The sequence below is a fragment of the Schistocerca gregaria genome, chromosome 2 (genome assembly GCF_023897955.1).
Source record: "Schistocerca gregaria isolate iqSchGreg1 chromosome 2, iqSchGreg1.2, whole genome shotgun sequence".
Lineage (NCBI taxonomy): Eukaryota > Metazoa > Arthropoda > Insecta > Orthoptera > Acrididae > Schistocerca > Schistocerca gregaria.
The window spans coordinates 887,851,219-887,865,343 of record NC_064921.1 but is presented as its reverse complement, the minus strand read 5'-3'; the positions used below and the strand labels follow the sequence as shown (position 1 = coordinate 887,865,343).

Genomic DNA, 14,125 nt, shown 5'->3' with positions numbered 1-14,125 from the left:
ACTAGTGCCCTGAAGTCCTGACACTCAGGTCGCCAATTGTATTATAAGAAAAAAATATATGAATGGAAAAAATTAATTTAAAGTATACTACAATTGCATTATTAGAAATGTGATGCTTGTGTGATTTTTGGCTAATCGGACTTCTTTTCTTACATTTCAATTGTAGATGCAGGCAGCAGACTTCAAGGGCACCAGTGTGTGTCAAAAATAAGAAAGTCCTCCTTACTTGGTATCACTTCACTTCAATAAAAAATGCTTCATACTTATATCAAATCTTCTCTTATTTCGCATCATACATGACACAAAACATTCGTAGCACGTCATAATCCGAGCCGCACATCTTAACAGAAACTGCTACATGGAAGAGAATGAGAAACGAAATCATGCATAAAGAAAAATGAATATTTTTTTTTTTTTTCATTTGTCTACGCCTTACCGCGCATTCATAATTAACGTCTTTGCCAACGCTTATGGTCGATCGGGGTTTCATTTTTTTTGTTTTTAATGAATTTTAACTTTACGATATCCTGGGCGTCTTTCGCCATGAAGACACAAGACCAATCACGACCTCCCGCTATTACGAGTTAATGTTCTGAATTTACACTGAAATATTCTTTCGGAGGCGAACCCACTTCTTGCTGAAATTTCTTATCTAGACCTACAGACTGGTAGTAGATTGAAACTGTGTCATTAGGACGCATGAGATATTCAGCAATGTATTCACAGTCATCTGCCCGTTAGTACTAATATTTATCCGATCCTAATAGACACTGGAACAACCACATTAGTTGAAGGTGGATCTCGTACTAGTGATTATAACTTTTTTTTGTAACTTTATAGAGCATAGTGACGAAAATTGAAGTCGCTGATTTTTTCTACATGAGAATAGCGCCAAAGAGCGTCAGTAATGACTGGGAGAGAGAAGTAGAATTATAGTATGCAAAGAACTTAGACATGGTGACGACGATGGTGGCTCAAGAAGAGGAAGTATCTGATAATAAAACTGATTTGCCAGATGAAATTGTTGAGAGTAATATTGATGGAGACGGCAAGTTATTTACCCTGGAAAGTATCCTTAAAAATGTCGTCATGTAGATGGTTTTCGTTTGTTTATGTTTACGTATGCCATATGGATCCATAACCTCTTCTGTCCCATGTAAACATATAAGTGTCAACGTTAATGAGTGCATGCATTGGAGAACAGAAAACAGATACGTTCATGTACTTGTGTTGTTACGTATTTCTGTCGGGCATTATCGATTTTTTAAAAGTATATCCTGATATGAGTGCCTAACACTGAACATGTATTTGGCTAGTGTAGTGGAACATGAAGCGCCCTAAACAATCCAAACCTGTTAACAGATATAAATACAAGCAAGTGTTTCTGCCTCCCAGAGTGGAAAATCCACATCTTGTATGCCTGGTGGTGTTTGTCATTCGGATTGTTATCAAAGATTCATGAGTTTTCACACTGTGAATGAGGTCGGAAATAGCAAACAAGAAAGAATGAAGCAGGATTTATGTTCTCATTTTATGTTCGCGACACCTTCATCCAGTGTGTACAGAATTTGTTCCTGGAGTGACAGAACATACAATCCAATCAGTTGCTTATAACAGCCCATGTCATATAAGTCTCTCTCTGTCGGCTGGGCATTTGCGAAAAAGGAACACCACCAAAAGACACTCAAATAATAAAAAAAAGTAAACTTGAAGATACTGAACCCGTTGTCATAAAATTTGTGCTCTGACCTATTATATCATCATGATGATGTACAAACCGGACTCATCAACATACAATGTTACCGAGTGGGGTCGCACAGCGGTTAGCACACTGGACTCACATTTGGGAGGACGGTGATTCAAACCCTCATCTGACCATCCTGATTTAGGTTTTCCCTGAGTTCCCTAAATCGCTTCAGGCAAATGCTGGGATGGTTCCCTTGAAAGGGCACGGGCCGCTTTGTTCCCCATCCTTCCCTAATCTGATGGGGCCGATGACCATGCTGTTTGCTCCCTTCTCCCCAACAAACTAATCAACCATACAATGTTTGCATATGGTGCCACGTTAAGGTGTATGTATATCACATTCATTGATTTAGCCAACTTCCAAGCAGTCTATCATATGTCAGCTTACTCTATTCCTAAGGCTACAATGCAGATCAACATGTCATCACAACTAAATTTCGTATTAACATTTGTTGGCCTCACCATGCATAACTAATTTGTCACCTCCAACCAAATCTAGGCCTTGGGGCTACACTAAAAGTCTGTCTGTCATCACAACTTACGTAAAAACGTGTGTGTGGGTGGTGTGGGGGGGGGGGGGGGGGGGGAGAAAGAAGTTTGACGTGTATGATAACATCATTAGAATGTCATTGGTCAAAGCAGAGTACTAGTACTAGTATTGGTACATTCAACCCACTCAAAGTGTATTATGATTAGTCTCTCTCCATATTGTTACAGAAAAGTCTTTGTGTATGAGCAAGTTATAAAAACAATGTTTCCAATAGTAGACACTGGTGGTAGACGTGGAGGCACAAATGTGTGATATATATTTACATCAGACAAAGTACAAAAGCCAGCTTTAAATGGTGACTCTGGGAATATATTACCACCCTCTGCCTATCATAAGAGTAAGAATTGTGAGCACATGATTAGATTAATTACAACACCCACAGAAGTATTAAAACAATCATTCTTTGTGTATGAACGGAATAGGATAAAACTCTAATAACTTGCACAAAGGGATGTGTCCTCTGCCCGCACTTTACAGTGGTTTACCGATTATAGATGTAGATGCCCCCTATTAAGTCTGCCGTTGTCCCATATTATAAAGTGGTAAAAATTTCATGTGAGTGTGTTTGTTGGTCTACAGCACCTTGCTGTTGAGGTGTACTTTCAGATGACGATGCCCCATCATGTCACTTTCAGATTAAGCTAATGTTTTGAGGAGGATGTAAGGTTGCTTATATGGTTCTCCTAGCCATTTTATCTCAGTTAAGTAAGATGTGCGTTATTGCTTATTGTCTTCTGTCAGTGTAAATTGCTTAGTTAGCTAGGTGGACAGGAACATTGCTATCATTGTACAAAAGCATGAGTACTATTTGGCCAGGATAACTTTTCCCTTTTTACTGTTCTGCCAGTAGTGGAGAAAATCGGCACTAGATGGAAGATATTCAGTGCCAATATTTCCTTTGCTTTAATATAAGCACAGAATTTGGATAATTGTGCTAGCATTGCGGGAAGGAGTTGGCGCTGCCTTTCCATCACTGCTCCTCTCCCCTTGCAGTCCTAATGTGGGGACAATGCGCGCTTCCTGCCTCTCCTGACAGCCACAACACAAAGGGTCAACTTATCGTGGCCAAACAGGTGTGGACTAGGAATTTACTCTCCAGTGAGCACGCTAGTGTAATTGTTCTACATATTCCCAGTAAATAAATAACTGTGCTGTATTCCACTGTGATTGGTGATTGATTCATATTTTATTTCTTTTCTGGTGTGAGATTATACGAGCCAAAATTGCTTGGTCATAAAATGAGTGGATGGAGCAATTCACTATATACATTATGTACAGAATGCTGGTAAAAGATAGACCCCCATAAAAAGCAATTAGTGTTAGTTTACACAAAAATGCAACTCCATACAGTGAAAGGCTCTAAAGTACTTTGATAAATTCCTGTGCCGTATGGGAAGAGTATGTTACAAAAAAGCCTTTAAAGTTGTATATGACAGTCTGTAGTTTCATTAAGAGCTTCTATTGTGTTAGTCTCTTGGAAATGAAACCTGTGCAATAGTTGGAATGTTTCTGCATCTACATCTGTCCTCTGAAAACCAATGTGAGTTGCATGGCAGGGGGTTCGTCTCATTGTACCAGTTATTAGGGTTTCTTCCTCTTCCATTTAGTTATGGTGCATGGGGAAAATGATTGTTTGGATGCCTCTGTGCGTGCAGTAATTATTATAACCTTATCCTCACAATCCCTGTGTGAACAATATGTAGAGCGGGGGGGGGGGGGGGGGGGGTTGCAGTGTATCACAAGAGTAATAATTTAAAGGTGGTTCTTGAAACTTCATTAATGAGATTGTCTCAGGATAGTTTACATCTGTCTTCAAGAGTCTGCCGTTTCAGTTCCTTCAATATCTTCTGCCACAAACAAACCTATGACCATTCGTGCTGCCCTTCTCTGTAGACTAGTGCTCACTTCGATAATTATGCAGTTCCGTATAGGGTGAGTGTACAGTATTGTTAAACACAGATCTCATGAAAGAGTGTACATATAAGAACGGCAAGTATCTCCATTACGGAAAAATGTGCCAATGCTTTAACATAACCCCTCCTGTGATCTGCCTTATGTGAAATGTTAGTGTATGATTCATCCTAACGGCAAAGACCTGAACTGTAGTCTTCACAAAGTTCCTGAGTCAGCTGAACATCATTTTAAATCATCCTTTCATGGCCTAATAATATTTTGTATGTGTGCAACAATGGCCATAATAGAGTGAAAATAAGCAAAGTAAACAAGCTTCTGTGATCCCATTGTTACTGGAGATTTTTTATCTACTGAAGACAGCAGCACTCAGTTACTCAAAGTGTTAACAAAATGATACATACAGAAAAAGTTCTTTCATCTTCAGTACTGTTAATATTATATGATCTACTTTGTTGTGTACCAGATGATTTTGAGATAACAACATTTTGAGTTACTTTTTGTACCGTTTTGAAGCAGTCATGAGTCGATGTGCCATTCCACTGAAAGTGAAATCATACCAACTGAGAAATATTTTTTACTCCTTGATTGTTATATATGCCAACTGTGTATAAAATGCATAATTTCTTTGTAACTGTGAATGCAAACCTAGGCATCTGCTAATAATAAACCAAACTGCTTGACAAAAGTTTCAGAAGACAGATTTTCAGTGGTTTTTGGCATGATAGCCGAGTGGTCAGTGCGCAGAATGCCATGCAAGGGGCCCGGGTTCAGTTTGTAGCTGGGTCAGAGACGTTAAGTCGTAGACAGGATCTACAAAAAAGCTGCTAAACAAGTGAGCTATTTGGCCAAAAGGCCTTCTTCTGTAGTAAACAACACACACATGCAGTCACACAAGTACATATCACACACTCGTGACCACTGTCTGAGAAGTAAAGAAGTACAAAGACTATGGGTGCATTGTGGAATAGAAGGCTGTTTAGTGTTGAGTGGGAACAGGAAAAGGGATAGGTGGGGGAAGGACAGTGACAAATGAAGGTTGAGGCCATGGGGGCTATGTGAACTTAGGATGCACTGCAGGGAGAGTTACCTCCTGTGCAATTCAGAAAAGCTGGTGGTGGTAGGAAGGATCCAAATGATAGGCTGTGAAACTGTCTTTGAAGTGAAGAATGATGTGCTGGGAAGCATGCTCAGCAACTGGGTGGTCCAGCCATCTCATGGCCACAACTTTTTGTGGCCATTCATGCAGCAGACAGCTTTGCTAGTAGATCAGATGCTTTCACAGGTAGGACTTCCTTTGATGGGATAGGTTTTGCCTGTGACTTTACTGGAGGAGTTGGTGGTGGGGGGACTTATGGGAAAGGTCTTGTGTCTAGTTCTATTACAGGGATATGAGCTATGAAGCAAGGGGTTGTGTGCAGGAATGGAGTAGGACAGATGGCATCGATTGCTACTGATCATGTAGAGAAGGTGTTTAGTGGCAGACAGGCTTTCTGGAAAAGACCACTAAATGTTATTCAGCTATTGCACTAAATCCATCATAAAGTGTAGACAAAACAAAACACTCGCATTTGCATATGCACAATTCACAAACGGTCACTGTCATCTCTGGATGCTAAGCCCTGACTGCATAGAGTGAGCAGTGGTGTTTGCTGAAATGGGTGGGGGAGGGGGGTTACAGAAGTGACTTGGCTTGTGGGGAATATGCTAGTGCTGCCTGTGGATGCATGCAAGGGCTTGGTGGGGACAGGGTAGTCAACTGCCAGGTGCAGCATCAGTAGGCTGTGCCAATTGGGGTGGGAGGGGGGGAGACCAAGGGTGAGAGTAGAGAAACAGAGATGGGGGGAGGACTGCATGTGTGCTGGTGAGATAGAAAGCATATTTAGGGCTGGAGTGGAAGGAGGGAAGGGGAAAGACAGGTCGAGAACAGAGGTTGGTAAAGTTTGAGGCCAGGGATATTATGGGAATGAAACATCTCCACAAATCAAAAAGCCAGTGTTGTTGGGAATAATATAGAAGGCACAGGGTGTGAAACTGTCAAAGCTGGATGGTCTAGCAGTCTCTTGGCCACAATTATTCCATCCTGTATTTTCTATGGCTTAAAATGAAATAGTTTTGTACTAGGCCCGTTCAGTCACAATGATTGTCCCAGTCCATCAATTGAAGAAATAACTGATGGAAATGAAGAAATTAGTTATACAGTTTGAACTACTGACTCTGCTTCTGACACACAGAAAAATTTCGGAATCTAGTTGGGTGTAATTTCAAAGAATTTTTATAATGGATTATGATTGCTGGATTGTGTACGTCCCATTCTGTCCCACATCTACTTTTATGTGTCTACCAATACCAAATAATATTTCTATTATTTCTTTTTACTGAAATTTCATTTACGCGTATACCATTTTATAGCCACTGAAAGAGAGTTCCTACTTCAATTAAAATTAAATTGAAGTGAAACCTTTTTAAAATACTATGTAGGTGTCCCATTTGATCACATGCAATGACTACAGTCTATTTCTTGTAAACCATGGGCTTACCTATTATCCTTCATGCTAAATCATTATCCTAACATTACACAACTTTCACAGTGACACTTAAACCATCTGGAAGTATTTTTTTTAATGAGCATACAATATAGAATAGTTTTAGTGATAAAAGTTCTTAGCAAGTTGCACTGATTTGATATAATCAAATCAGACTTTCAGATGATGTTGCCACTTAAGGAAAGTGAGAGGAATTATGTGTGTAGTTAAAACTACATTATTGGTGATGTAGTAGGAAAGACCTATTTCTTACAATTCTTGATATATAAACATGTTTTCAAATTTTCATTTGTGCTACTTAAATGATAAGCCCTGTTCCAAATTTCCCCTCATCTTCCTTTAGTGCATGTTTTGTGTGCAGTTTAACATTTGGGGGGGGGGGGGGGGGGGGATGGTGCAGCTGTCTTATTCCCATCTTAATTACTGGTTCCTGTTCATGTTCTTCAACTCTTAGAATTACTGTCTGTTTTTGTACAAGCTGTAAATAACTTATCACTCACTTTATTTTACCTTTGATAACTTCAGAGGTGCAAAGAATGTTTTTCATTCAATATTGTCAGAAGCTTTTTCTGAATCTGTAAATTTTAAATGTGGGTTTGACAATCACATAAGTGTAAACAGAGAAAGTAGGAACTAAGCCTTTCAATGCTGTGACAGTGACAGCATTTCTTAACTTGTGGTATTGTAATCAGTCAATACCACAAAGGAGGCAATCATTCAAGGCTCAGGAGCTGGCACTAGAGATTCACTGCTGTGTGACAGTGACAGTGATAATGACTGATTACACCCAATCATTAGTGGCACAAGTTCCATGCCATCTGAGCAGAAACGCCACTGGTGCCATGGATCACAAGGATAAAGTTCTTACACAGTTCTTACGGATTTCTAATTGAGTAGTGTAGTACGGCATAGAGTAGTCTAGTATCATCTTAGTGCAAACGTAAACTTTCTCCATGGAAGTCGTACCTCGAAACTAACCTCAAGGCTTATGTTTATTGTGAAAGGTTAAAGTGTTTAATGAGGAATCTGTGTACACAAGTTGGGTATAACAACAACAACAATAATAATACAATGTGTACAACTTTGCTTCTGCCATTTGCTGATAGGTGGTGACAGCAGTAAGTAGTGGTCGAAAGAAACAGATCACAGATGTCAGGCAGTTAGCTTGGACCCCGGTCAGTTTACGAGCCTAATTCTTGTCATTTGCAGGAGGTGTTATTGTTTTGTTTCAATATGAAGAAAACAGCAGCTGAATCTCATCTAGTGGTCTCAAGTATGTATGGTAAGGATGCTATTAGTGAAAGAACATGTCATGAATGGTTTAGATGCTTCAAGAAGTAACGTTGTAGACTGGCTTAGTGGTGGAAGAGAGAATGTTTTTCGAAGAGGCAGAATTGGAGACATTGCTGAGAGAAGACTCGTGTCAAACTCGAGAAGAATTGGAACGATTGGTGGGAGTGACACAGCAAGCCATATCAAAACGTCTCAAGGCTATGGGCATGATTCAGAAAGTAGGAACTTGGGTCCCGTGTGAGCTGAAACCAAGTGACATTGAACGGCGTGCGTGTGTTTGTGAACAGTTGCTTCAGAGGCAAAAACGGAAGGGATTTCTGCATTATATTGTCACTGGGGTGGAAAAATGGGTTTATTATGATAACCCTAAAAACAAAAAATCATGGAGATATCTCGGTCATGCTTCCACATCGATGGCCAAACTGAATATTCATGGCTCCAAGATCATGCTCTGCATTTGGTGGGACCAGCTCAGCGTCATGTACTATGAGGTGTTAAAACCAAGTGAAACGATCACAGGTGCTCATTATCAAATGCAGTTAATGTGTTTGAGCAGAGCATTAAAAGACAAATGGCCGCAATACAGTGAGAGGCATGATAAAGTGATTTTGCAGCACGACAACGCTCGATCCCACATTGTAAAAGAGGACAAAACATACTAGGAAATGTTAAAATTGGATGTTCTACTGCTCCTGCCGTATTCTCCAGGCATTGCTCCCTCTGACTATCACCTGTTTACATCAGTGGCTCATGGCCTGGCTGACCAACAGTTCCGATCTCATGAAGAAGTCAGAAATTGGATCGAATCGTGGATTGCTTCGAAAGATGAACAATTTTTGTGACACGGGATTTGTGCAGTGCCCGAAAGATGGGTGGAAGTAGTGGCCAACAATGGAAAATACTTTGAATGATACATGTGTAACCAATTTGTTTCATTAAAGCCTCAAATATTGGGGAAAAATGGCGGAAGCAAAGTTGTACACCTTGTAATAATAATAATTATTATTTTTTTCCTACTCTCACTTGTGTTCTCTCAGTTATTTTGATTTGTGCCTCAGAACCCATGCACCGTCTGGGTGGGACATTGTACTTTTGGCAGTGAGGCCTCACAATTGGTAACTGTTTACACAATTATTAAAGCCAAGACGTTAGCAGATTCGTTACAAAATTCCAAATACCCAACAATGCAAAGCTACACAAAGAACTATTCTCTTTGCTGGTTCGTGTGTAGTCATTTGACAAATAAGTAGGCTACTTGTACTTAATTGTACCTCACAGAGTTGTGGTATCAGATGATTACATTATTTGAAATTTTTTTTTTTTTAATGAGAATAGTTTTAGGGAAAAATATTTAGAACAGGTTAACTACATTTTTTATCTGAAATTGTTAGTAAAAATCTTAACTCAACACAGTACTGAAAATCATCAAAGATTCTCAGCAGCAGCATGGTTTACGTCATGGTGATTATCAAAGATATAGGTAAGTGTTGTATCCATTTACCCTTCACTTCCTCATTCTCAATATTGTGTCAGTATAATGTGAAAGTGCAATGCCAAGAACAGCATTATATTATTGTGCAATATTAGAACATTGCCTTCTTGGGAACATGTCAGTGATCAGTCTTGTGCAACAGTGATTGAGTTGCTTGTTTGGTTAAATATAAGCAGGAGGAGCAAAAACGACTGAGAGGCCTTCTGCGATTATTTCAGTGCACTGGGGGCCCTTCCTTGGAATTTATTATGTACATGTGCTGCTTTCTATCTATTTCAGCACTGTGTCTATGTTGCAACTGCTGTAAAACAATTATGCTAACTGAAAACTTACAAGACACTGTGTATGAACTGTGACAACTTTTTGTATTGGCAGACGGTAGAGTCTATTGAAGACACATTGATGTTCATTCATTAAATTGCACAGTATATTGTGCTATGTAAGAGTAGTATTGCACAACAGAAGTCAGTTCCTGCTGAGACCAAGAGAAATTCAACTAGCTCTGAATTAATTATTGTGAATAACTGAAACTGATAAATGCCAAAAGACCAGAAAATGATCTGAAAGATGTATATCATAGCACCATGTGTAACATAAAATAAATGAAATTGATGATGGATCAGGATATGGCAGATAAATTGTTGTCCACAATAACAGAGGAAACTGAAGATCATAGTGTCATGACAGTAAGCAGTAATGTTTATTTTTCTTGTAACAGTTCTCAGGATTAATAAATAAGATCATATCAGATGCCCAGTGATCATACATACTAATTTTTGTCCAGCAGTTGTCTCAGTACACATGTAACATCATCGGAAGGATTCACTCACCAAAATTGCTTTCTTTCATTTGCAACAATACTTAGAACAGCACAAGTACAAGACATATTATGCAATTTTCTTGTTATTGATTTGTAAGTAGATGTTGTCCTTTGCTGGCCTCAGTGGCTGAGTGGTTCTAGGCGCTTCATTCCAGAACTGTGCAACTGCTATGGTCGCAGGTGTGAATCCTGCCTCGGGCATGGATGTGTGTGATGTCATTAGGTTAGTTAGGTTTAAGGGGACCACACCCTGCCTATCTAACCCATGTTAATTTAGGGAAGTATTTGACCCATTTAAAAAAAAAAAAAAAACTATTTGATGCAGGACCTTAATATTTTTACTGTATGTTACATGATGCTAATAGAGTCATCTGTACTAAAATCTACTTTATCCATTTTGTAGTTTTTAAGAAATACTTTTTAAAATTTATTAACAAAAAATAAGTTTTTTCTGCAGAAAATATATTTTTGTGACCTTCCTAATGGGGGAATATTAATGAATGTAGTACCAGAGGTGGCTTTTTGTGTTATGCAGGGTCTCTGAAAATTTCATTCATTTATCTGTTATAGTTTCTGATAGAATGGGGCATATGTACTGAAAATTTTAGTTTGCAGGAAATTGACTTTAAAGGAAAACTTTTGAAATTTGTTACAATTAATTAAAACTGTCCTGCTGCATGTGATGGCCCTTCTTTGGCCTCTAGCTGGTCTTCTAGCTCCTTTTTCACCTTCCTGGATGTTTGTCTTGCTTTCTTGGCCATATTAAATGCAGACCTGTTTGCGTCGGTTATCCTCATTTTATCGCAGTGTTGCAGCCCAGTGATCATATTTTCACCAGGATTAATTCCCAGCTTTTTCAGTACCCAACACTTTCCAATATTACCACAACAGAATGTAATAACAGCACCATGAACTCCTAGTTTCATTGTATGCATGCCTACAAATACAGTTTTAGGAAGGTGGTTCCAAATTATGCTGTTGAAACATTCATTTGGGTTCTGTCTCTGCCCATGCAGACATTTCCTTACAAGGTCAGGACGAGCCAAGTCTCTGAAAATAGGTTTAATTGCTGTAATAACAGCAGCAGGAAGAGAATGCTGGTGAGAATAAGATTCTCCAGTTGCCTGAGCCCTATTGTATTTGCACCACGAATTTTCTCCTGATGGAACCAATCCATGACATGGCTTTTCATCAGTAGAGGACTTATGGAAGAATATGGCACAAATATCTCTCTTCATTGCCTCCAGATTGTCTTTATTTCTCCTAATTGCCTGCTCATAGCATACCTGCAAGTTTTCTATAACAACTACTCATAATCACACTTGAACAAAACTAGCCACATGTTTGAAAGCGTGTTGTTTACAAACAGCAGAAACAAAAGAATATTGACCGTTACATTATAAGGATAGCCAACACACTCAGGAACAAAAAAAAAAAAAAAAAAAAAAAAAAAAAAAAAATCCTAACGTGCAATGTAGGGGATATAAAGATCTAAATGTATGCAGAAAAGTGGGTGACAGAAAAGTGGGCACAGCACATACTCACACATGGTAGGAAAATGCTATTTAAATACCCCAAAAAATTTTTTCCATCGGAATCCTTTACAGAGTACTTAAATAAAACCTTAATCTATCGAAATTTGAGGAAAACTGAAAATCGATTTTTTTTCAACCTGAACCACAGTGTGGTCCCCTTACTGTTCTAAGTTCTAGGGGACTGATGACCTCAGATCTTAAGTTCCATAGTGCTCAGAGCCATTTGAACCATTTGTTGTTCTTGATTAACAAATACTGCTATGAAAAAGCCTCTAATCCACTGAAATGCTCACAGAAAGCTTCTCGGACTTGTTTCACCCATTCTGCGTAATTTGTTCTTGTGTTTTGCAAGGCAAGCATCTCATTCGCAATACATATGCATTCCACATTGGCAAATACCAATTGACACAATAATGTAATGTGGAGCATGTGAGGACCACATAAGACAAAATAGATTGTAAGTCAATCACGTAGTACAGGAGTAATTATTGATATGGTTACTACTGTGAAAACTTACCTGTACTTTTTCATCAATAGCTCATTTATAGAAGAATTTATAGTGATAATTGGGTTTAGGCTCATCAAGACCGTAGTACTTATGAGTGATATAAATAAACCTAACTACAGAAATAACATGAAGATGGAGAATTATAGGAAGTGTGTCTCCAAGCCAGGATTTCATTTCCAGAGGTTTGCGCAAAATCACAGAATACTGGGAGAAAACGGAAGGAGTGAAGACGGTAAAAGGTGAACTGAGCACTTAAAATTGTTCCATTCAGTTGTGGCAGGGTGCTACAGCAACCAGGCTCGAATTATTTCAGGATAAAAAGGGTTTGGTTGTGAAATAATGTAATATCATTGACATGATTCTCCCTTTTGGGGCGTCATCAGATTGTGTGAAAGTAACTAGATATGAAACAAATCCATCATAAAGCCATATAAAATGGAAAGTAGATGCAACAGTAACTGAATATATTCTCCATCCATCATAAAAACATAGAAAAGGCAAGGTGGGCCTTGAAAATGCTTACAAAATAAACACAGTATGAGCTGCACACAAATACTACTGTACTACCGCATTTACTTGTAAACATGTCCCTATTTTGTACTACTGTGGCAGAGTCAACTGGTGTGTTGGAGATCCACCTTGCATTTTACAGTTTTTCCAACAAATGGATTACATATCCAGTTACTGTTGCATCTATTTTCCATTTTATATGGCTTTTGGACATATGAGTTTTATATCTAGCTACTTTTACACAATCTGATGACACCCCAAAAGGGTGAAGTGTGTCATTGATATTAAATAATTTCACAACCAAAACGGTTTTTATTCTGAAATGAATTGTCCATTGTTTATCTTAGTACCTTTGGACGCGAGTAGGGCAAAATAACACGCAGTAGTGCACAAATTAATTAGGACACAATGATAAACTTGAACTATGTACTTGTGAATGTAAAGTGACTCGTTCCACATCATTACAATCTGTCATGCAAAATGATCCATGGAACATGAAACTAACTAACTAACTATTACTATATGTACAGTATCCTTAGTACCTCAGTGACTATTAATAACTAATACATCCTCCTTTTGCTTTAATGAGCTTCTGAACACATTGTGGCATAGATTTGATCAGGTTAGAGCAAATGTTTCGTAGATGTTCATCGCCATGAAACCACACTTTTACCGCATGTACTAAAATGTGTTCTTTATTAATCAGTCCGCTTTACCAAGACACGTTTTAACAATAATCCCCAAATTCTCAGTGGAATTTTAGTCGGATGAATTACGAGGCCACTGAAGCACATTAATGTTTTCTTCCATGAACGTCTTGACTGCTTTAGAAGTGTGACACAGGACCAGATCATGTTGAAATGTTCGTTGACCATCTGCAAAGATCTGTAGGAACGGTACAATCCTGTGCCAAAGGATTTTCACGTATTTGCTTGAATGCATGGTGCCATCAACTTGAACTAGTGCCTTTTTTTGGGAGTGTATTTCAGAGTCTGTTCAAAATGATCAGATCTCATGCCTCGTGGGTGCTTCGCCTGACAACCCTTGCTCTGTATTCTTGAGCAATAAAATGTGACTCATCACTGTCGATTACACATTTCCAATCAGTGGAAGTATTAGGTGTACATATTTCAGCCAATGACAAACAGTTTCCCTTCATGGCAGGTGTTAACAGCTGCTTCTTTTGGCTTTTGTGCCTTCCACATACAATCAAG

General features: G+C 38.7%; 2 protein-coding genes across 2 annotated transcripts in view; one reads left to right on the top strand and one right to left on the bottom strand.

Annotated features, from left to right (window-relative positions):
• The first annotated feature begins 524 nt into the window (after positions 1 to 524).
• Positions 525 to 14,125, top strand: part of LOC126335319 (signal recognition particle subunit SRP68) — a 68,413-nt gene continuing 54,812 nt past the window's right edge. The window contains exons 1-2 of the mRNA XM_049998476.1: positions 525 to 1,069; positions 9,460 to 9,526. Coding sequence (XP_049854433.1) covers positions 955 to 1,069; positions 9,460 to 9,526 — 182 coding nt within the window. The 5' untranslated portion in view covers positions 525 to 954. The remainder of the gene's footprint in view (positions 1,070 to 9,459; positions 9,527 to 14,125) is intronic.
• On the bottom strand, positions 9,463 to 13,779 carry LOC126335325 (uncharacterized). Its single transcript, XM_049998482.1, has 2 exons — positions 9,937 to 13,779; positions 9,463 to 9,855 (listed from the first exon to the last, which is right to left on the bottom strand). Exon 1 carries the CDS (start codon positions 11,594 to 11,596, stop codon positions 11,018 to 11,020), a length of 579 nt encoding a protein of 192 aa, XP_049854439.1. The 5' UTR covers positions 11,597 to 13,779; the 3' UTR covers positions 9,463 to 9,855; positions 9,937 to 11,017.

Coding starts and splice junctions, on each gene's coding strand:
- LOC126335325 (XM_049998482.1), bottom strand. CDS start 11,596: ATGAAGAGAGATATTTGTGCCATATTCTTCCATAAGTCCTCTACTGAT.